The sequence below is a fragment of the Salmo trutta genome, chromosome 39 (genome assembly GCF_901001165.1).
Source record: "Salmo trutta chromosome 39, fSalTru1.1, whole genome shotgun sequence".
Taxonomy (NCBI): Eukaryota; Metazoa; Chordata; class Actinopteri; order Salmoniformes; family Salmonidae; genus Salmo; species Salmo trutta.
In genome coordinates, this window is record NC_042995.1 from 22159221 (window position 1) to 22182885 (window position 23665).

Genomic DNA, 23665 nt, shown 5'->3' on the forward strand with positions numbered 1-23665 from the left:
TAACTTTGGTCTGATGAATCTCCTTGCCAACAAACTTGCTTTCCATTTTTTTTTGTCGCCATGTCAACAGCAAATTATTGGTGATAAACGAAGCCAATTGCTGGTGTTGAATGCGTTTTCTCTGCTAGTAAGCTAGGTGAGTTCTCTCCATTTACATTTTAGTCATTTAGCAAACGCTCTTATCCAGAGTGACTTACAGTGGTGAATGCATACATTTCATTCTTTTTTTTTTCTTCTCTGTGCTGGCCCCCCGTGGGAATCGAACCCACAACCCTGGCGTTGCAAACACCATGCTCTACCAACTGAGCTACAGGGAAGGCTTTACAAAGTAAAGCTCTTTAAACTCTGTACGTATCGAATCCATTCTTAAATTGTAAGGAAAATACTGGAGCACACGGTCAATATATTGGTCATGGTTTGCTGAATATCAGTTTAGGTTGTGCATCCTGGCTCCTGGGACTGTGACAACTACAGGAAGTGGAGACACACACACACACAGTCAGTCACACACACCACAGGGTGTCACATTACCACTGATAGACTGGGATATTATGGGCCCTTGGGGCACTAGCCATGGGCGGCACTGACAGACAGCCGAGGTTGCCATGGAGAGAGACCCCCCCCTCCAGAAGCCAGGTCTCTACAAATTCAGCTTGCAGAGTGAGAAGTCTCTGATCGGCTACTGGGCAGGAGTCAAAGGTATGGTGTACTAAAAACTCTCTCGCACTGGCACTCTCGCACACACACACACACAAGGCAGTTTAATCTAGTCACGGCAGGAGAACAAAGACATTTGTAATCCCTCTCAATATAGTCAGTTCAGCCCAGTCAAGCCCAGAGAGAGCGAGATGCACACACATAAGAGACAAGTAGTTACAGATATGCAAACACATACACATGCTTATGAAACAAGACAACAGCACACAAACAAACCTTGTAAACATATCAACCCACACACACCCCTACCTGAGTGTGACCCGGCTCATCTTGGCTGTAGTGGGGATGTCAAGCCTCAATCGGTCTTTGGGTTCTCTTCTGTTGGTCAGTGCATGGCTGGCATCCTGTGTATGCACACACACACACACACACACACACACACACAGTTAGCCAAGTCTACTGTCGGTATCTCAGTCACTCGCTCTCCACTAGTCCACTAACAGGGACACCAATCAATTAATAAATCAAACAAGATTTTCAGTTGATATCAATCACCTAGTCAAGGACCTTTAAGACAAGACAATGGCCAGAATGACCTGGGTTCCAACCTCATCCGTGAGTGTCCCCCTCTCCTCTGTCAACTGTATCTGTTGTTCTTTCTGTTTTGCTCTCCTTCCGTATCTCTCAGGAGAGAGAGGCTATTTGTAAGTCGCGCATGCTAGCACCACAACAACAGCCCCGGGGTGAAATGTAAAGGAAAGAGGAAAAAAATAAATTACGGCGCAAATCAGACTGTTGACGGAAGAAGAAAGAAAATTGAATGGGGAAAAAAGGCCAATACAAAAGGAGGGTCCCAATTACGTCCTTCTGCCTTGTCACTTTCATTGTGTCACCCCCCCTCCTCCATTGTCTCAACCCCCTCGTAATGACACATCAGGGGGGCCTCCCACTTACCTCACCCCTCCCCCGATCCCTACGCCCTTGGCCAGCCAGGACCCTCTGTCCAACCCCCGCTTCTCCTCCCCTAAACACACACATCTCCACGACGCACACGATGCTCCGTGCACAGATAGACAAATAGTGACCCAGTTATTAGGCCGCTAAGCGGTTATCCACAATGGGCCACATGTTACCATGTCTCCATTGTTATTGTGCATCGCCCCTCTATTCCTCTATCTCATCCATTAAGAGCTCTGCTATATTCACATGGCCCAGGGGAAAATGGACAGAGAAACAGAGAAAGAAGGGGACAGGGCGAGTGAGAGAGAAGGAGGGGGAGGGAGAGGACGACAGGCTAAGGTTGGGTTTAACCCTTTACACTCGTGGGAGTTGGTCTATATGGAAAGGGGTACATTGAAAATGTTTCTTACAGAAGAAATATGCATAAGCATGGTAGCAATTGAAAGGGGGCGTGTTGGAGAATATGGGAAAATTATTAGACCAAAGTTCAGGACACAACAGTTCACCTGACAAGACTGAAACCAAACATTACACTGTTGATTTTATGTGCATTTTACATTGTGTACTTTGATTAAATGTTTTTTTAAAGACTCTGGATACATTCAGTAACATTATAAGAATATTGTTGTAAGATTTGGGGTAGGTGCAACATAAGACAACACATTTTGAAGGGTTTGAGAGAGAAGACTAACTGGTGTCTCCAAGTGGCCCCACACACACACCTCCAAAGTGTGCACAGTTCCTAAGTTATTTCAATGCACTTTTATGCCTCAAAGAACAGTCAACAATACATATTATTTTAGCTCTCCTAGCTGTGCCGTTGAGGAACTAGAGCAAGTACACTTGTAGTTGTTTTGTTTGGAACAGAAATCCAGCATCCCCGCCATAACACAATTACTGTTGTTGTTTACACAATTCAAAAACCAGCCATTTTAAAATCGCTATCTGGGTCAGGTGGGCATCATTTAAAAGCTTGTTCTATTGCCAACATGACTAGCTAAGTAAAAAAAAAAACGACTATCTTACAGTGTTAGGCTTTCACAAGGCAATTCAGAGAAACAGATTGTTATGTGAGTGCATTCAGGTGAGTGTTCCACAGCAAAACATTTTAACAACAGGCTCATTCTGTTCAGAACAACCCGGGGTATGATGGCATGTCATCTTGTAACTGTACATTAAACATTGTGATCATAAACGTTGACACATGAGTTTTATGAAACGGAAATGTAAAGTGCACATTTGGACTTTTTGGCTTGCATGTATGACATCGAAGCGGTATTTTTTATAATTCTCAAGGTCTCATCTTTCTAAATACATCGAGTTCTCTTCAATTACAGCATTTCCCTCACTCAGACAACAAAACATTAGCAAAAGTTGCCCAATTAGCAGGAAGGGTGTGGACAACTTCTTGTTGCTGTGGTACTCAAATTCAGAACCATTGACCAAAATATCCAACTGCGTTATTAATTATCTCCCATGATTAGTATCTAATACATTCTAATGAAAACGCACTGAGGCTTGAATTTAATAAAGTAAATAATATAATCGTATGCTGCTGTGTTTTTTTTATTTTCGTGTGACTGTTTTTTCCTCAGGAGGCATTAAGTATTCTGGGGTCAAATACATGCCAACGTACATAACAAATGAGGTGTGTGTGTGTGGTTGTTGTCATACGCATGAGAAATGAGGTGCGAGTGTGTTTTCTCTGGGAACGCTACTGTGATCTGCTACACGTCAGATGTGGTGAGAAATGGTCTGTCTGGGGCAGGGTGTACTTTCCTGTGACCCTTGACCCCCGTCATATCCATCACAGAATTGCCCCTCACTCACAGCTGAAGCATTACCCCTCTTGGGAAGGGGTCAGGACACACACACAAAACTGATGTGAGCTCCTCTGTACAGTTCTCACTCAACATTACAGGGTACGAGCAGTAAAACCAAACCAAAACTGACGCCATTTAAATCTTTCACTACATTCACGCTCTTCGCTCCACTTCTTTACATGCAGGGTAAAAAAAATGTCAGTTTTAGTGTTTGGAGGTGAAATATGGCCTACGTCCCAATACAGTACCTATAGAAAGTCTACACCCCCTGGAACTTTTTTCACATTTTGCTGCCTTAAAATGTAATCTAAAAAGGGATTAAATTACATTGTTTTCCTACAGATCTACACAGCTTACTCCACAGAGGCGTCACTGCAGTACCTGGTTCGAATCCAGACTGCATCACATCCGGCCGTGATTGGGAGTCCCATAGGGCAGGGCACAATTGGCCCAGCGTCGTCATGGTAGGCCATCATTGTAAATAAGAATTTGTTCTTAACCGACTTGCCTAGTTAAATAAAGGTAAAAAAATAAATAAAATCCATCTGTGTAATTGTCTCGCTGAAAAATAAAACTAACCCAGGGTTGGGTTTTCCTCAAATTTTTTACCTAAGCTTTGCTCCTTTTATATTTATATTGATCCTGACAAACTTCCCAGTCCCTGCTGATGACAAGCATACTGATAACATGATGCTGCCACCACAATATTTGAAAATAACACTGTTGTGTTGTATTGGATTTGACCCAACCTTGTAGTTATTAATTTAGGTCAAAAAGTTAATTTATTTTCCGTGTTGTCATGCAGATTTACCTAAAAGCCTTGTTGCAAACAGAATGGATTATTTGGAGTGGATTTTTTTTCTTTTTTTTGACTGTCATACAGGCCAGTAAAATGGAATTAATGCAATGTTGTTGATCCCTTTGTGTTTTCAAGTATTGTGGTGGCGGCATCATGTTATGTGTATAATTGTCACCGGCAGGGACTGGGGAGTTTGTTAAGATCAAAATAAATCCGAAAGGATCAAAGACCAGATAAAAAGTTTTAAATAATATTTACAATTATACACATTTTTATATGCAAAAGACACACCAGAATGACCTTCCAAGAGGTGCTGAGTGTTCCTGAGTGGTCTAGTCCCAGTCCTGACTTAAATCTGCTTAAAAATCAGAGACAAGGTTTGAATATTGCTGTCCATTAATGATTCCCAACCAAATTTAATAAACTTGAGCAATTTTGACAAAAACAATGGATATATGTTTGTAGAATCTTTTTCCAAATTATTCCCAGCTGAAATGGCTGCCAAAGGTGCTTCGACCTTCGTAATAACTTGGGGGGGGGGGGGGTTCTACAGCTGCACCATCGAGAGCATCCTGACCGGTTGCATCACCACCTGGTATGGCAACTGCTCGCCATCTAACCGTAAGGCGCTACAGAGGGAAGTGCGAACGGCCCAGTACATCACTGGGGCCAAGCTTCCTTCCATCCAGAACCTATACACTAGGCGGTGTCAGAGGAAAGCCCAGAAAATTGTCAGAGACTCCAGTCAACCAAGTTAGACTGTTTTCTCCGCTACCGCATGGCTAGCGGTGCCGGAGCACCAAGTCTAGGACCAAAAGGCTCCTCAACAGCTTCTACCCCCAAGCCATTAGACTGCTTAACAATTCATAAAAATCGCACACTCCGCACACTTTGATACCGCACTCTGTGGGTCGTCCCAGAACGTTACTGTAGCAGAAACATCTACTGTATTACGGGCCGAACTGGGATGTTTATCACTGCACTGACCTTAATTACACAATCTTACTTTCACCATCCCCTCTTCAGAGAGGAGGGGAAGAGAAGGGGAGAAGAGAAGGGAGGGGAAGAGAAGGGGAGAAACTCAATTGCATACTTCTCGTGTCCTCACCTTCTCAAAACCCATTGGAGGAGAAGGTCAGATGGGAGGGTCCTCTGGCTTTCGCATCCAATGAGTTTTGAGAAGGAGAAGCGAGATGACGCGAGGAGTATGCAATAGAGATCTTCCCAAGGAAAGAGAGTGAAGGAGAAAACAGGTGGGAGGGAAGGAAGGAGAGCTGGATCAAAAGGAGGGAAGCAAAGGATGCAGTAGAGGAGTATGGATGAGATGGTAGTGCATCGATCCTTGGGGGAAAAAAAAGAGTCCGTCCCAAATGGCACCCTATTCCCTACATAGCGCACTACTTTTGACAAGGTCCCCCATAGGGCTCTGGTCAAAAGTAGTGCACCATAGGAAATATGGTGCCATTTGGACTGCAGCCTCAATCTGGTTTAGGGGCGTGACAGTAAGGGAGGTAGGGTTGCCACCAGATACAAGCTATTCCAACTGTTAAGGACGACAGCCGTGGTGTAGCCTATGGGCGAAACGGATATCACTTTTATTGATATCCACATACTGTACCACATTGGTGTGAATCACACTGCTGCCCTCTTAACTATTTGCACTTTACAGATTGTGATTGCTGTGGATGGCTGTTCACAAATGTGTATGTGTATTTTAACCTAATAATGGTTGAATTTAAAAGTTTAAGCTGCCTATCAATCATTGTTTTTACAACCAGTGGACAGCCAGTGAAAAATGTGCTTTTGCAACAGATGCATGGTGCGAATCCCAGCTGATGGAATACATGTATGAGGGAGTTCCTCCCTTCTAAACTATCAAGTTGGTTGTTGATCATTGCTAGACAACCATTTAAGCCTTGCCATAGAATTCCATGCCAATTTAAGTCAAAACTATAACTAGGCCACTTAGGAACATTTAATATATGATTGGTAAGCAACTTAAGGGTAAATTTGGCCATGTGTTTTAGGTTGTCCTTCTGAAAGGTGATTTTGTCTCCCAGTGTCTGCTGGAAAGTAGACTGAACCAGGTTTTCCTCTAGGATTGTGCCTGTGCTTAGCTCGATTCCCTAGATTTTTTTTGGGAAAAGAAACGTCCTTGCTGACGACAAGCATACTCATAACATGATGCAGCCATTCATTTATTTGCCACATTTTACTTTAGTGCCATATTGCAAACAGGATGCATGTTTTGGAATATTTGTATTTTGTACAGGCTTCCATCTTTTCACTCTGTCATTTAGGTTAGTATTGTGGAGTAACTCCTATCACAGCCATTAAACTCTGTTTTAAAGTCACCATTGGTATGCGTAACGGTGAAATCCCTGAGTGGTTTCCTTCCTCTCCGTCAACTGAGTTAGGAAGGTCACCTGTATCTTTTGGTGTATTGATACACCATCCAAAGCGTAATTAATAACTTCACCATGTTCAAAGGGATATTGAATGTCTACTTTATTTTACCCATCTACCAACAGCTAGGTGCCCTTCTTTGTGAGGCATTGGAAAACCTCCCTGGTCTTTGTGGTTGAATCTGTGTTTGAAATTCACTACTCGACAGAGGGACCTTACAGATAATTCTGTGTGTGGGGTACAGAGATAGGGTAGTCAAATCAAAAATCATGTTAAACACTATTATTGCACACAGTGAGTCCATGCAACTCACTATGTGACTTGTTAAGCAAATCTTTACTTCTGCATTTATTCAGGCTTGGATACTTATTTTTATTAATTAGTAAAGATTTCTAAAACATAATTCCACATTTACATGATGAGATATTGTGTGTAGACCAGTGACACAAAATCTCCATTTAATCCATTTTAAATTCAGGCTGTAACAAAGCATGTGGAAAAAGTCAAGGGGTGTGAATACTTTCTCAAGGCACTGTAAGTCCTTTGTTTTGGGGTTATTGAAGCTCAAGGGGTATTAAATTAATTGTAATGACTGCAATTCTGATAGACTTTGGTTTTTAATGTAAAGATATAGTCTAATCATATTATTATCTGCAGTTAAAAGCGATGGGTTAGAAGAAGCCTACATAACCAACCCATAACGTAAAATGCAACATTCATTTATGGCCAGCTATCTAACTCTAACATTGATTTACCTTGCAATAGATGTTGTTCAATTGGTAATATTCATTTTTGTCTTCTTCTAATGCCTCCTAAGGGGAAAAGTAATCTACAAGTAACTGAAAAAAGTCAGATCCCGTTACTGAGATTGGGTAATCCAGAAGTTACAGTACTGATTACATTTTTGGATGGTAACTAGTAACTGATTACATTTAGAAAGTACCCTACCCAACCCTGCACACATGGGCCAAAACACTCTGGCCCCACTCAACATGTCTCTCCAAAACCACCCCTGAAAAGAAAAGAGAGTGGAGGGCTTCCTTAATGGTTCCCTATTTTCAAAAGGAGAGAGTTCTTCAAACGCTGAATCCTTTCAAACTCCTGCCTCAGGGTCTGTATTCGGGAGGGGGGGGGCAGTCCCTCTCTCCCATCCATCAGAACGAGAGAGTGACTCAAATATTATGCAAAAGCCCCATCCCATCGTGCAGGAGCCAGCAGAAGGACGGGCAGAAGGACAGACAAATGTGATTTGATTTTGAGAAGGGGCGGCATCCCTTTTTCTCTCTCTCTATCCATGATTGTGTCCCAATTATCTCTTCTTCATCCCAAAGTGTTCTCCTGTTCACATCCCTTCACTGATTTGAAAGGAAATGACTGGTATAAGAAAGCCCATGCCTCCACCAGTCCAATGCTGTTATTGCTATTGGTACGCAACATATAGGTTTACAGGACAGAGGCCAGTTACACACGTACCTTCATTTACACCAATGTTAACTGTGAAAACAAGAACATTGGGAAGCACTGTCTCAGAGGAAAATGGGCAGAAATAAATAAAATCACACAAGCCACGATCGCACAGAGACATATTTTATGAGTGTGCTGTGAGACCCAGGACAAAAATAACTCTGTGGTTGGGAGGGGGGGCTTGGCGGTGAGGTCTCACAGAGGGCCGCAGGTGCTGCTAGCCTTGAGGATTAAAAACAACCTCAGAGAGAGGAAATTACTGAGACCACAGGGCTGCTCGGAGGAAAGGAGGGAGGGAGAAAAGGATGGGCAGAATGAGCTAGAGGGCGCAAGGAGGAGGGAGAGGGTGTGCTAGAGAAGGAGAGACAAAAAGGAGGGAGGGAGAAGGGGGGGGGGGCATGGAGGAGTTACAGGTAGCAATAGCCTGCAGACTAGGAAGAGAGGATAGGAATACAATAGGTGATACAGGGAGCGTTCCCAAACAGGGGAAGAGAGGGTGACGGGTAAAGACAATGGAGAGACACAGACGTGTCAAGCCAGACAGATCATACTTCCATGCCCCTGTCACGGACTGTTTGGGAGGCTGAGGGAACATTGTGTGTGTGTGTGCGCGCGTGTGTATACACCCTTGGCAGAGCCTCTTATAAGGAGTGACTGTAGGAGTCTGCTTTCTGAAGAGGGGACAGGTGTGAGGTAAAGATAGAGGTATAGGGGTAAGAGTACAACTGCATGTCCTCCAACGCAGGGACAGGGCAACATAGTGATTTGTCAGGGTGACAGGACACAAGTTGTCGGGTGGTGGAAACATAGTCAAGTCTCAAACAGAGAGAATATATAAATTAACCTCTAGACCAGGGGTGTTCAAATCCACTGTGGCAGGAAGATAAAGAAATCTACCAGCCACTCACGATTTTTTTACCAGACAAAATATTGTTTTCGGTATAATTACATTTAAAAAAAGAACACAAAAAACAGATGAGGATGCTTAGTAATATTTTTAAAACAAAAAGTGAATTACTAGTAAAAATATGGTATATTGCTCAATTTAATTTAATATTCTTGTAACATGAGTCTTTTAACCAAAATATCACAGAGGGAAAAATGTTCAGCTGCCCCCTTAAGGTTACCTTGGTAAGAGGGCCACTCAAGTCATCACTTGTGCCTGTGAGAATCTCACTAGTAGAGGCTGACAATGTCTCTTTTTGCTAGCAGTGGAAACAAAATCAAACATTGAAAAACAACCATGTGAACAAAACAAAGTAAATTGCCAAGAAACGCGAGGACAAAGTCTCACTTTAGTAGACTTTAGAGTAAATTACACCAACTTTTATGCCTGTGCGCATTGCTTCTAAAAACAACGTTCAGCACTTCAGTCACAGGCAGTATTGCTGCGCGAGGTGGGATAGCTATAACGGTAGGAGTCCGATTTCCTTGTGCATTACTAGATATTAAACAAAACGGTAGAAATGAATTCGCAAATGACATTTTAGGCCCTGCAGGAGGTCCAAATTACTGCTGGTTTCGGTTGTACCTGATAATTAATTGCACCCACCTGGTTTCCCAGGTCTAAAATCAGTCCCCATCCTGATTAGCGGGGAATAATTTTTTTTAAAGCAGTGGAACTGTCTTTGAGGTACAGATTTGAATGTGAAGGATCTAGACTCCAACCACATCTCTGGACACAAACAGACTCATGGACTTTTTTTGTATTACATTTTCTAGGCTTGCTGTATTTTACTCAGCTGAGCACAGTTTGTATTTTAAGACAAAGTCTTTCTCACCGTTTCAGCTGGCCTGCCATTGAGGTCATCAGGGGGAGGTGTCACAATTTCCAGTGGCGGGGCCAGGGCAGAGTCACTGCTGCTCCTCACCAGTAGAGGGGTGTCTGGAAAAGACAGACAGAGAGGAGGTCAATGTTTTCCATCAATGCAAATGTGAGCCTCATGCAGTAATACACTGATTGTGTTTGTGTAAACTGATCTACGCCTGGTATTAAGTTAAGCACTGTTTTCCAATTGAAGCTCCAACAACACAAATCCCCTGTAAATCTGCCCAAGATTTCAAATCGTCAAGATACGTGAAGACGGTTTGAAATCGTACCATGAGTTTTTAAAAGAGTCTTACAGGAGCATTCGTGGTGCCTTAGTAGCTTTTTGACGAGAGGATGAAATAAGTATCGGAGGGACAGAGGGCAGGAGGGAGGGAGAGAAAGAGCGAGTGAGTGAGCGGGGGAGACACTTTGCGCCCCCCCACCCCTCCTTAAATGGAAAGTCCATCTGACCAGCTGCTGCTGCCCCACCCATGCCTTGCAACCTAGCCCACTAGCCCCCCTTACGCAATCAAGACAGTTACACCACATGAAACGGCTTGGGGTACCAGAGAGGTACACTGAACTACAGGGGAGGAAAACGTTTTCACTCTATTTTAAAAGCGGCATCAGAGCCAGACCTCAAATAGGCCTGTACAGGTAAACTCCCAAATGGCACCATATTCCCTAACAGGGTGAGCCCTGGTCATAAGTAGTGCCCTACATAGGGACTAGGGTGCCATTCGGGACATTTCATGTGAAACCACATCTAAGAGCTGTAGGGGCAGCTGAGCTTTTTATACGACTGTAACCTAAAGAGAGTTGGTTAGAAAAAAGTTCATAGGAGAAGTGTTACGACACTGTTTCGGCCAGTCCCACTTAGCTCCTTAGACCTTGCTTCGACGTTTGGACCATGATGGAAACTCCGTCCCGATGGTAGCGGCGGTACGTAAGTCCTAAAGGTTGATTCCTCTGCAGAGGATGTCTGACCAGGACAACTGCTCCTTGCTCTAGTGGTGACCCACCCAGGCTGCTGACCACGTCAGCCAAGCAAGTCACCCTCAACCATACTGGCTGTCTGACTGAGGGCAGACAACCTCAGACCAGACCTACCAGGAGGTGCTCTCTACTAGAGTAAACACACACACACAAGTAAAGGAATCCAGAAATTCATCCCCCTCAACGACCACTTTCCAAACCCCTACAGTGCCATGCTCCTATAATAGGCCTACCATCTGGAAGCCCATTTTTCCAAGGATGTACATAGAAACAGACACCTTAGAATAGTGTCCCCGATGTTTAACCCAACACTGCTGCTGTTATGGGATGATGTATTGTCTGTCTGTGGTAAAGCTCTGTGTTTAATCCTCTCTATGTCACTTGGATCTGTGTCCCATTTGTCTCACTGTCACAGCCTGTCTGTTACTCTGTGCATGTGTCTGTCTTTATCGCTCTCAATTACTCTAGGTTCTCTGACTGATGCTTAAATTAACTAAACATTATTTTTTTTAAATACTTTAGAACGTCTAAAAGTGGCTCATGACATCTAGGCACAGAGACCAGGCAACAACTCTAGGTACACCCCAAACCCAGATCTTTCCCATTTGTACACATAGGGTAGATTTATAAAGGGTTCTGTATATAGAAGCAGTATCCTAGTAAAACCTTCATGGACGGCTGTACAACCAATATTGGCCCAGTCTCTCTTACTGGTGGACCTACCTGCATGACATCTCAATATGATTTAAACACAATCTAAAACACATATGCATGAACACTTTACGTTCACACACACACACACACACACACACACACACACACACACACACACACACACGTACGTAAGAGCACAGATACACACAGCTGGATATTTTTTATTATTATTTAATTTCACAAGGCAAGTCAGTTAAGAACAAATTCTTATTTACAATGACAGCCTACCCTGGCCAAACGCTAACCCGGACAACACTGGGCCAATTGTGTGCCGCCCTATGGGACTCCCAATCACGGCCGGTTGCAATACAGCCTGGAATCGAACCAGGGTCTGTAGTGACGCCTCTAGCACGGAGATGCAGTGCCTTAGAATAGTACACAACACAGAACAGAACATCCAGGTTAAGGTTCAGAGGCCCAAGCTCGCGAACAAGAATGTTCCAAGTTCAGACTGAAGGGGGAATCAGATCACTAGGAGTCTTACTTTTGAATTATATTTTCATTTGTTGCACTACTAGTACTGCCTGTGGATGTTAAGGTGCTAGCTATAATAGCTGGATGATATTAACATATTCGGTTTTTATTTTATAACAATTATTTTATTTCATCTGGGTGCTTACATCACCTACTAACACCCTGGTACTACCCGTAGCTCCCGTTCTCCTCAGTCCGTGAAAACACAAAGAGAAATGTATGCGTCGCTGATTACTCTTGTGTAGAAGTCCATAATGTTAAATTAAGCACACAAATACATGGAGATGTGAGACAGGATATGTGTTTTACTTTCCTTCATGCTCCTCTATAAAACAACTTGTCAGATGGTGCATTGAAGAATGATGTATTCCTGTCCTGGCTTTTCATAATACAATTGCAGGTATGGTTATATTGTCTAAGAATTACTATTATACAGTCTTTGTATTGAAGTTTGCTCATTATTTTATTCTATAGATTATTGCTTTATCTATAAATGTGATTGTGTGGGTCCGTGAAAACAGAAAGAACAACTTGTCAGATGGTGCATTGAATACTGATGTATTCCTAAACTGACTTTTCATAATACCATTGCAGATCTACATAAAATCCCAAAAAGACAGCCATGGTGTCACTCTTCATTTCTTGGTTCTTCTGTGGTACATATAAAGACCGGCACAATGAGGCCAATGGTGATTTTAAAACAGTTAGAGTTAAATGGTTGTGAGAGGAGAAAACGGAGGATGGATCAACAACATTTAGGTTAATATTATGGAGTAACTTCAATGACAGAGTGAAAAGAAGGAAGCCTGTTCAGAATACAAATATTCCAAACCATGCATCCTGTTTGTAACAAGTCACTTAAGTAATACTGGAAAAAATGGTTGTTTGTGGCAAATCCAACACAACACATCACCGAGTACCACTCTTCATATTTTCAAGCATGTGGTGGCTGCATCATGTTATGGGTATGCTTTTCATCGGCAAGGACTAGAGGTTTTTGGGGGGATAAAAATAAATGGAATACATCTTCCAACAGATACTGGGAGATTAATTCTAATTTCAGCAGGACATTAACCTAATACACAAGGCCAAAACTGGAGTTGCTTACCAAGACGACATTGAATGTTCATGAGTGGCCTAGTTACAGTTTTGAGTTATATTGGCTTGAAAATCTATGGAAAGACATGAAAATGGCTGTCTTGCAAAGATCAACAATCAACTTGACAGAGTTTGATGAATTTTAATAAGAATAATGGGTAAATATTGTACAATCCAGGCAAAGCTCTTAAGAGTTATCCATAAAGACAAACAGCTGAGATCGCCACCAAAGGTGCTTCTACAAAGTATTGACTCAGGGGTGTGAATACGTACGGAACGGAGTTATTTCTGCATTTCATTTTCAATAAATTGGCAAAAAGCATGTTTTCACGTAGCCATTATGGGGTATAATGTGTAGACGGGTGAGTAAAAAAAACAAAAAAACAGTTTAATCCATTCTGAATTCAGGCTATAACACAACAAAATGTGAAATAAGTTAAGGGGTATGAATTCTTTCTGAAGGCACAGTATCGTATCGGCACCTAAGTATCATGATAATATCGTATCGAGAGGTCCCTGGCAATTCCCAGCCTTACCAAATACCAGCTCAGTCATGAAAAGTACCAATGCTTTGGTTATGTGAAGAGGCTGAGTACACATAATTAGGGCCGAGTTCTTCTTCACCTGACTTGACCAGGAAAAACTCTGATCACCAAGGTAGAGGTTAACTACAGATCAGTTAAATGTCTCTCTTCAATGCTCCCACTTTAAGAAGCAAATCCTAACACACACTTTTAAGTAGAATTTTCAGAGGTCCCGCCCCATACAGATAAACGTCTTCGACCTCTGACCCTAGAGCAGACGTTCATGGGAGATCATGGCCCAGAAGAGAGGGCAGTAGATTGTTCAGTCTTCTCTGTCTTTGTCACAATGTTTAGTTTAATGATAATCCATTGAGGAGTATGTATCCTAATGGACAGCTAATTCAGTTTGTAATCTGTAATAGAAAAATAATCTCGAAAAAAAACTCCCTCTTCAAAATGGCTAAACAAAGGGATAGCCACAAATGAAATAACCATTCCCATTTGGCTGCATGCAGTCCTGTGTGTGAGTGTGCGCGTGTCTGTGTGTGGCATGTCTGTGTGTGCGCCCAGAGTGATCTTGTCTGGTCAGATCAATAGAACCCTCCTGCCCAGGGTGCTCGTGGGACGCAGTGATAAGGACTGTCTTCCCCTCTCGCCGACAGGAGTACGTGTGTGTGTCGACGGGAGTGTGCTGACACCAGTGTGTGCTCAGTGCAGTACAGCGATCGATGCAGGTCTAATCATCCAACTGGGACTCTGGTGGGGCTCAATCACACTGTTAAAACAACCAAGTTCCAACCCTGTCCTCTACCTGCTCGACAGTGCTATAGCACATCCACACACACGTCAAATTGTACCACTAAACAACACCCAGTGTTATGACTGGGGCCGGAAGTATTTCCTCACCACAGAGCCTAGCGAAGGAACTACTGCTGTCTGCCGCTATCTCGCTTTCCAAACAAGGTACATGAATTGAGGAGCAAACTGAAGGAAAAAACTATGACCAGAAAAAAACTCTGTGCCCTGGTTATGGCACATAAGTAGGACATCATGACCGATCGTAAAACAAGACCATGGACGCTGAACAAAAACATAAATGCAACATGTAAAGTGTTGATCCCATGTTTCATGAGCTGAAATAAAAGATCCCAGAAATGTTTCCTAAGCACGAAAAGCTTATTTCTCTCACATTCTGGGCACAAATTTGTTTACATCCCTGTTAGTGAGCATTTCTCCATTGCCAAGATAATCCATCCACCTGACAGGTGTAGCATATCAAGAAGCTGAATAAACAGCATGATCATTACACAGGGGCACCTTGAACTGGGGACAATAAAAGGCCACTCTAAAACGTGCAATTTTGTCACGCAACACAATGCCACAGATGTCTCATGTTTTGAGGGAGCGTGACGCCGGAAGGGAGGGCTGTCGTTCTACGGGCTCCTAATCAACTGTGTTATTTTATTAGTTTTTCTTGCGTTGTTTGAAACTCATTTTGTACATAATGTTACTGCTACCGACTCTGATGACCGGAAAAAAACTTCAGAACAGCGATTACTCACCTCGAACTGGATGATTTTGCTTTGTCAAGACAAGGCCCAAACCCGTCATCAGCGTGAAGAAAAGACAGAGAAAAGGGAGGAAGAATACCCTCGGTATTACTGGCCAACGTGCAATCATTGAAAAACAAACTGGACAATCTACAATCAAGACTATCCTACCAACGGGACATTGTAAAATGTAATATCTTATGTTTCACCGAGACTTGGCTGAACGGCGACACGGATAATATAGGGCTGGCTGGCTTCTCCGTGTTTCGGGAAGACATAACAGCTACGTCTGGTAAGACGAGGGGTGGGGGTGTGTGTGTATTTGTCAACTGCTGGTGCGTAATGTCTAATATTAAAGAGGTCTGAAGGTATTGCTCACCTGAGGTAGAATACCTCATGATTAGCTGTAGATCACAATATCTACCAAGAGAGTTCTCATCTATATCATTCGTAGCCGTCTATTTACCACCACAAACCGATGCCGGGACTAAGACCACACTCAACAACCTGCACAAGGCCGTAAGCAAACAAGAAAATGCTCACCCAGAAGCGGCCGGGGCCTTTAATGCAGGCATACTTAAAACCGTTTTACCTTATTCTACCAGCATGTCACATGTGCAACCAGAGGAGAAAAAAACTCTAGACCACCTTTACTCCACACACAGAGAGAAATATAAAGCTCTCCCCCACCCTCCATTTGGCAAATACAACCATAATTCTATCCTCCTGATTCCTGGTTACAAGCAAAAATGTAAGCAGGAAGTACCAGTGACTCACTCAATACGGAAGTGGTCAGATGACGCGGATGCTATGCTACAGGACTGTTTTGCTAGCACAGACTGGAATATGTTCCGGGATTCATCGAATGGCATTGAGGAGTATACCACCTCAGTCACCGGCTTCATCAATAAGTGCATCGACGATGTCGTCATCACAACATTAACCGTACGTACATTTCCCATAAAAGAAGCTATGGATTACAAGCAACATCCGCACCGAGCTAAAGGCTAGAGCTGCCGCTTTCAAGGTGCGAGACACTAAGCCAGACGCTTATAAGAACACCATCAAACAGGAAAAGCATCAATACAGGACTAAGATTGAATCCTACTACACCGGCTCTGACACTCATCGGATGTGGCAGGACTTAAACTATTACGGACTACAGTTGCGAGCTGCACAGTGACACGAGCCTATAAGGACGAACGAAATGCCTTTAATGCTCACTTCGAGGCAAGCAACACTGAAGCATGCATTAGAGCACCAGCTGTTCCGGACGACTGTGTGATCATGCTCTCCGTAGCCAATGTGAACAAGACCTTTAAACAGATCAACATTCACAAAGCCGCGGGGCCAGACGGATTACCAGAACATGTACTCAAAGCATGCGTGGCCAAACTGGCAAGAGTCTTCACTGGCATTTTCAACCTCTCCCTGACCGAGTCTGTAATACCTACATGTTTCAAACAGACCACCATAGTCCCTGTGTCCAAGGAAGCGAAGGTAACCTGCCTAAATGATTACCGCCCCGGTAGCCATGAAGGCTGGTCATGTCTCATAACACCATCATGCCAGAAACCCTAGACCCATTCCAATTTGCACACCGCCCCAACAGATCCACAGATGATGCACTCCATTGCACTCCACACTGCCCTTTCCCACCTGGACAAAAGGAACACCTATGTGAGAATGCTGTTCATTGACTACAACTCAGCGTTCAACACCATAGTGCCCACGAAGCTCATCACTAATTGGATCCTGGACTTCCTGACGGGCCGCCCCCAGGTGGTAAGGGTAGGTAACAACACATCTGCCACGCTTATCCTCAACACTGGGGCCCCTCGGGGGTGTGTGCTTATTCCCCTCCTGTGTTTCCTGTTCACCCACGACTGCGTGGCCAAGCACGACTCCATTATTAAGTTTGCTGAGGACACAACAGTGGTAGGTCTGATCACCGACAACGATGAGGCAGCCTACAGGGAGGAGGTGAGAGACTCGGCAGTGTGGTGCCAGGACAACAACCTCTTGCTCAATTATTTTGTAAATATTTTATTAACTCTATTTATTTAACTGCATTGTTGGTTAAGGGCTTGAAAGTAAGCATTTCACGGTAAGGTCCAAACCTGTGGTATTCGGCGCATGTGACAAATACAATCTGATTTTATTTTAATTAGCATGCTGACTGCAGGAATGTCCACCAGAGCGGTTGCCAGATAATTTAATATTAATTTCACCATCGTAAGCCGCCTCCGACGTCGTTTTAGAGAATTTCCCAGTACGTCCAACTGGCCTCACAACCGCAGATCACGTGTAACCAGGCCATCCCAGGGCCTCCACATCCGGCTTCTTCACCTGCGGGACCGTCTGAGACCAGCCACCCAGACAACTGATGAAACTGTGGGTTTGCACAAATGAAGGATTTCTGCACAAAGGGAAGCTCGTCTGCGTGCTCGTGACCCTCGCCAGGGTCTTGACCTGACTGCAGTTCAGCATCGTAATCGTCTTCAGTGGGCAAATGCTCACCTTCGATGGCCACTGGCACACTCGAGAAGTGTTCTCTTCACGGATGAATGCCGGTTTCAACTGTACCTGGCAGATGGCAAACAGTGTGTATGGCGTCGTGTGGGCGAGCGGTTCGCTGATGTCAACGTTGTGAACAGAGCGCCTCATGGTGGCGGTGGGGTTATGGTATATTGCATGTTGAATTTATATTTTTGTTGAGTGTAACACTGTGTAGGCGAAGTAGCCTAACACATGAATATATAATGAGTGGGACATACTTATATTGCACATAGCAATTAGAATGGATACTGGTAGAACTACTGACTTCAGTCCAGATTTCTGTGTGTTCTGCCCCTCTCTCTTTCCCCACAACGCCGGCCACCAGCTGCATGTGATACGATATGCAGCTAACAGCCAATCTGCTTAACTTAAGTGATAAAGAAAACAAAAAAGGTCCCTGTGCACACATACAGAGTGGTCCCTGCCAGACAGTCATAGCAGTGGCTGGATGATCGGGTTTAGGCTGAGCCTGTTTAAGTGAATTCTCCACCCAGGCTTTTGTTAGTAGGTGGAGATGACAAAAGCAGCCTTATTGAATTAGTCTCAGTCTATGTGGGGGAGCTCCACAGGGTCACGTCCTAACTTGGTTAGTAAGGGGTTGAGGGGTGGCAGGAAGGGGTCCTAAAAGGTTTTAAAAAAGGGTTAAAAAGAGAGGCATTGAAAAAAGTGTTCATGCTCAGCTGGACCCTGGGCATGCTAACAGGCTACAGTGCTAATCCAGTTAGTGGCCGAGCCCCATCTCAGAGTGCTGGAGGAGTTAGCGAGGAGCTGTGCCCCAGAACAGCAGGGGTTAGGGGGGACGCGGTGAGAGGGATGGGGGTATGGGTCGGGGGGAGGTGTGGGAGCTGGGTGGTTGGGTGAGTGACTTGCAGGTGGTGAATGGTGTGGTAGGGGGTGGCAGAAAGAAGATGGACGAGGGGGTCAGAGGGGCTGGCACTCTGCTCTGGGTCATGGAACATCTAAAGGATGGTGGGAGAGGAGGAGAGACTGAAAGAAAGGGGGAGTAGGAAGAGAGAAAAGGGGACGAAGGAAAGCATAGAATATGAGGAGAAAGGGGGGATAGGGAAAGGAGAAGAGAGAAGTAGGGGAGGCAGGGAAAAGTGGAGTAGGGAAAAGTGTGAGAGGTTAGGTTTTTCCTGTAACGGTACACCTTGGCCTAGATGTTTACATTAAAGGACATGACTTATCCCAAAGAATGCCAGAGCCGCACTTAAATCCTCTTTCACAGGCAGTGAATTAAAAGCTGAGCTTCTCTTTACATAGCAGTTTCAAATGATGTGAGGTTGTTAAATGAACATGCAAGCAAGTATGCGTAGTCATGCAACCACTCACCTACAACTACACACGTATACTCACAAACGTACATTGTTGCGCCATCTCATACACACTCATACTCATTCACATTCTCCCACACACACACACACACACACACACAGAGAGAGCCCCAATGTTTTTCCCATCTAATGAGTGTGTGTGTGTGCGTGTGCCTGCATTCAGCCTGGCCTTGGCAGTCAGCTAAAGTGAAACCCACCCGGGGAGCATGGAGAGCCCTGGGAAACGTAGTGTTTGTTTAACCCTGGAGAGCCTCCAAAAAGGGCTCAGCTGTCTAGGAGGGCCCCAAGCTGGGATATACAGGGAGAGCCTCTGGCTCAACAGCCATACTTCGCTGTCGGATGCTCATATTTGTCACACAGCCAGTGAAACAACATATGACAAAACATGAGATGTGGGTAGTGTCCAGATACCCCAGCGGCCTACTATTTAGGATGCAACTATGGGTATGTGCAATGTATAATATGTGAAATTGAGTATGCTATAAATGCCAGAACGTTACACTCATTCATTCATTCATTCATTTAGTATGAATCCACTGCATGCTATGGAGGAAGAGAATCTACTAAACAATTTAGAAAAATATGACATTCTCAGTGTGTGTGAGCCTACAATGTTGATATTTGTTACTTACAGCATACATTTTGACTAAACAGTACGCTCTTAATAGTATGTAGTTTGATTAGTTCAGATTATGTAGTTTTAGTAAGGAGTAGGCAAGACAAATTTTGGACACGGCCGTGGTGTTTCCCCGACTAATAGGCTAGGGCTGAGCAACACTACTAACTAATACAAGGAACACGTAAAACCAGGGGAGCAACTTTGGTTTTAGAAGTGGGGGGACATCATTCTTATACATACATTTTGTTATCCAGTCGGAAAAACACTCCAAACAGACTACCAGACTGCTCGGATGCATCTGCATGGTCCTAAAGCTCACCGTTGCTTTGTTTTGTATCGCATTCCTATGATAAAACTGGGGGGAGGGGGACAAAAACGGCATTTCAGAATGTGGGGGGGACGTTCCCCCCCATCTCCAGTGAAAGTTGCGCCCCTGCGTATATAATATATATTTTTTTATGAATTACTAATGTTACCACCCAACAGTGTTACTATCCTATATCAATAGTTGAAGTGGACTGAAATACTGTATGTGCCAGTACACATTTTGACTGCAGTTAGTCTTTATATTTAGGTGCCGGTACTCAACATATTTTTAAAGACAATATTCCATTAGAGGTGCCGGTACTCAAGCAGTTGAACATTTGAGTTGTGTACTGGCCCAATTCAAACACTGTCCGACACCAACACCAAATCATGGGTGTAATTTTAGTGTTCATGCCATAGCCCTGAACTTCAAATCAGTTAGTGGTGCTGTACTGTGGTACGTACTGGCCTTGAGGGTGTAGGCGTTGACCTCTATCTCTCCTCCTCTTGGTGGCTGAAAGTAGGGGGGCTGGCGTTCATAGGGGTCAGGATCGGAGTAAGGGCTGGGGCTGGAGTGGCCCGTGGAGCCTCCGCCGCTGCCCGCTGGGCTCACTGTCGCCCCCCTTTGGAGCTCCTGTGCTTCGAACACTGCCACCAGCTGAAATACAAGCACATACGCACAACAGGACTGGAATCATACAGGAGTAGAAACAATAGGGCGGTATGGTAGCTTAGCGGTTCGAGTGCTGGGCCAGTAACTGAAAGGTCGACAAGGTCGACAAGGTAAAAAAAAAAAAAACTCTGTTGATATGCCCTTAATCCTAACTTGCTCCAGGGGTATTACTATGGCTGACCCTGTGAAACATCACATTTCACTGCACCTAGCCATTGTATGTGACAATAAAACATGTATTTTCCTCATTTAAATACAATATTATCATGCTGTAATAGAGACATACTGTACACCAACCAGACACAGAGTCAAATGGCCCATTTTCAAATGGGTGGCAAGTCAAACCTGAGTGAGCTGGTGTCAGAATGTGTGAAAGCTTTCAGACCGTCAACAAAGACAGAGTGCTTACCAACAGACAGAGGGACAACCTGGCCTAGTTAGACCCTTTTATGGATGTAGTGGTGTCACAACAGTAAACGCTCATGTTCATGCTCTTTGCACATACAGCTGCAATTCATCTCTGTGGGAAGCAAACGGGTGGGAAATGCATTTAACATTAGCATAAGCCTGACAGACACACACCGTCTCCCGCTTCCTCACACACGTACGCATACGCAAACGCACAAACAGACTTATCTACCAAACAGTAGGGAGAGGGCTGTGCATTCTCTAGGCCAGGAGGAGTGTGTGGTGCTCCACAAATACCATCAATCAACAGCGTGAGGGATGGCGAGCGAGCGGAGAGAGCGAGAGAGAGAATGTGTGTGTGAATGCCAGCCAAACTCTACTGTTACTCCCCTCCCACATAATGTGATTTATAGGGATCAGAATGGCTCTATCGCTCTCTGTCAACCCAAGCCGGTGCGTGAGTGCATACCAACAAGAGCAGCATACGAATGTGATCTGTGCGTTCAAAAATAATAATACTACATTGAAGTTAGGACTAATTTGTCTTATCATGGCAGCAAAATGCATTCCATGAAGCCAGTTCTGAAAACCCAGTTAGAAAACCCAGTTAGCCATACAAAATCAGAAACATACATATGCACAGTGTGTGTCTGTTTGTCTGTGTGTGTGTGTTCCCATGTGTTAATCGCTATTGGTTAACTGTGCTCACTAAAACAAACAAAAACAAACAAACACAGTCCAGCAGTAGTAAGATTTGAGTTGTGTACGCATCGGAATAAATAGTCAAATTAAATCTGACAGGAGAATCAGAACCTGTCAAACAAAATTACACAGTTGCCTCCACGAGCTGGATGGAGACAGGGATGGAGAACAGAGGGTGAAGAGAGAGAAAATCAGACAGACAGACAGACAGACAGACAGACAGACAGACAGACAGACAGACAGACAGACAGACTAGAGGGTAGCGCTCCTCCGATACGCTGCCATGAATTTGTCGTTTGACAAATTAGCACTGTGGCGTGACGCTCTCATTAAACAGTGCTAGCACAGGAAATGACCACTTAATGAAAGAGAACGACAATCAGAACAGGGGGAAGAAGAAAACAATAAAGACAGAGAGGAAGAACACTGGGACACAAATGAATGAAGAAAGAGAGAGCCAGAGATGAATAGGAGGGAGGTGTGTGTACGTGCGTGCGCACACACGAGAAAGAGAGAGAGAGAGAGACTGTGAGAGCGAGAGGGAGTGAGTGAGAGAAAATGAGTGAGAAAGAGGAAGAGAATCACAGAGAAAGAGAGAGAGGGGGTGTTTTTCAAAATCATCTGCACCCATAACTGGGGGGGGGGGGGGGGGGGGGGAGAAAACAATAAGCAATAACACGGTGGGTAGAAATAAATCATACATCACCGTGTGAATGTCACGCTTCTCACTCTCCCTTTCTGCCATGATTCAATATCCTGACACCTCCACGCCCCAAACCAGAGGAAATTGGCCGCATCAGAGCATCAGCTGGAGGGAGGGAGGGGCCAGCAGAGAAAAGCATATCCACTATGTGATTGATGGATGCCTCTGTCCCTTCCGTTCTCCTTCTCTCTTCCCTGCTCTTTTCCTCCTCTACCGCTTTCTAAATCAGATGACTTTGTCCCTCAGAGAGGATGAGAGAGTTGACTCATGTGGATGTGATGAGGTGAGAGATTCAGAGAAACCCCACAGTGTCACGAACAGCTCAAAAACAAGCACCTGTAGAGAGCGAGAGCCATCTCTACTCCTTGATACACACATCCTCAGTGTCACACACACAGCTCTCCTCAATTAGTCTTGCCTTGGGGCACTAGCACCGAGGATAGCCTAGAGTAGCATGTAAATTGGTAGTAGAGGGCAATACAGGTTGTCTAGCCAATAGCCGTGTGTGTGTGTGTGTGTGTGTGTGTGTGTGTGTGTGTGTGTGTGTGTGTGTGTGTGTGTGTGTACACACACGTGCAAGCTTACTAACCCTATCGCTCAGCTCAGCTGATGAGTCAAACGTGCAGGCAGTCAGTGCACATTTTCATGGAAGCTTTTAACTAAAATGCTAACGAGTGTACTAATTGCAAAGACGGGCAAATCCAGCTCATGAAGTTACACAAGTATAGCTATAGCTAGAACGTGGACATTTACAAGCGAAAGTGAAAGATTACAAAATTGTGACGCATGCTTGTCTGATGGAAGAACATTAACATCGACGGGGCTGTAGTGGAGCGGGTCGAGAGTTTCAAGTTCCTTGGTGTCCACGTCACCAACGAACTATCATGGTCCAAACACACCAAGACAGTTGTGAAGAGGGCACAACAACACCTTTTCCCCCTCAGGAGACTTAAAAGATTTGGCATGGGTCCCCAGATCCTCAAAAAGTTCTACAGCTGCACCATCGAGAGCATCCTGACCGGTTGCGTCACCACCTGGTATGGCAACTGCTCGGCATCTGACAGTAAGGCGCTACAGAGGGTAGTG

General features: G+C 44.3%; 1 protein-coding gene across 2 annotated transcripts in view; it reads right to left on the reverse strand.

The window, feature by feature from the left end:
- Positions 1–23665, reverse strand: part of LOC115179418 (partitioning defective 3 homolog B) — a 197880-nt gene that overhangs the window by 118089 nt on the left and 56126 nt on the right. Inside the window, exons 3-5 of one of the 2 annotated variants that reach the window (XM_029740918.1) lie at positions 20559–20751; positions 9891–9994; positions 967–1061 (exon numbers count right to left, since the gene is read on the reverse strand). In XM_029740918.1, coding sequence (XP_029596778.1) covers positions 967–1061; positions 9891–9994; positions 20559–20751 — 392 coding nt within the window. Of the gene's footprint in view, positions 1–966; positions 1062–1212; positions 1231–9890; positions 9995–20558; positions 20752–23665 lie in introns of those variants that run through there. The other variant, XM_029740919.1, reaches the window with a different exon arrangement.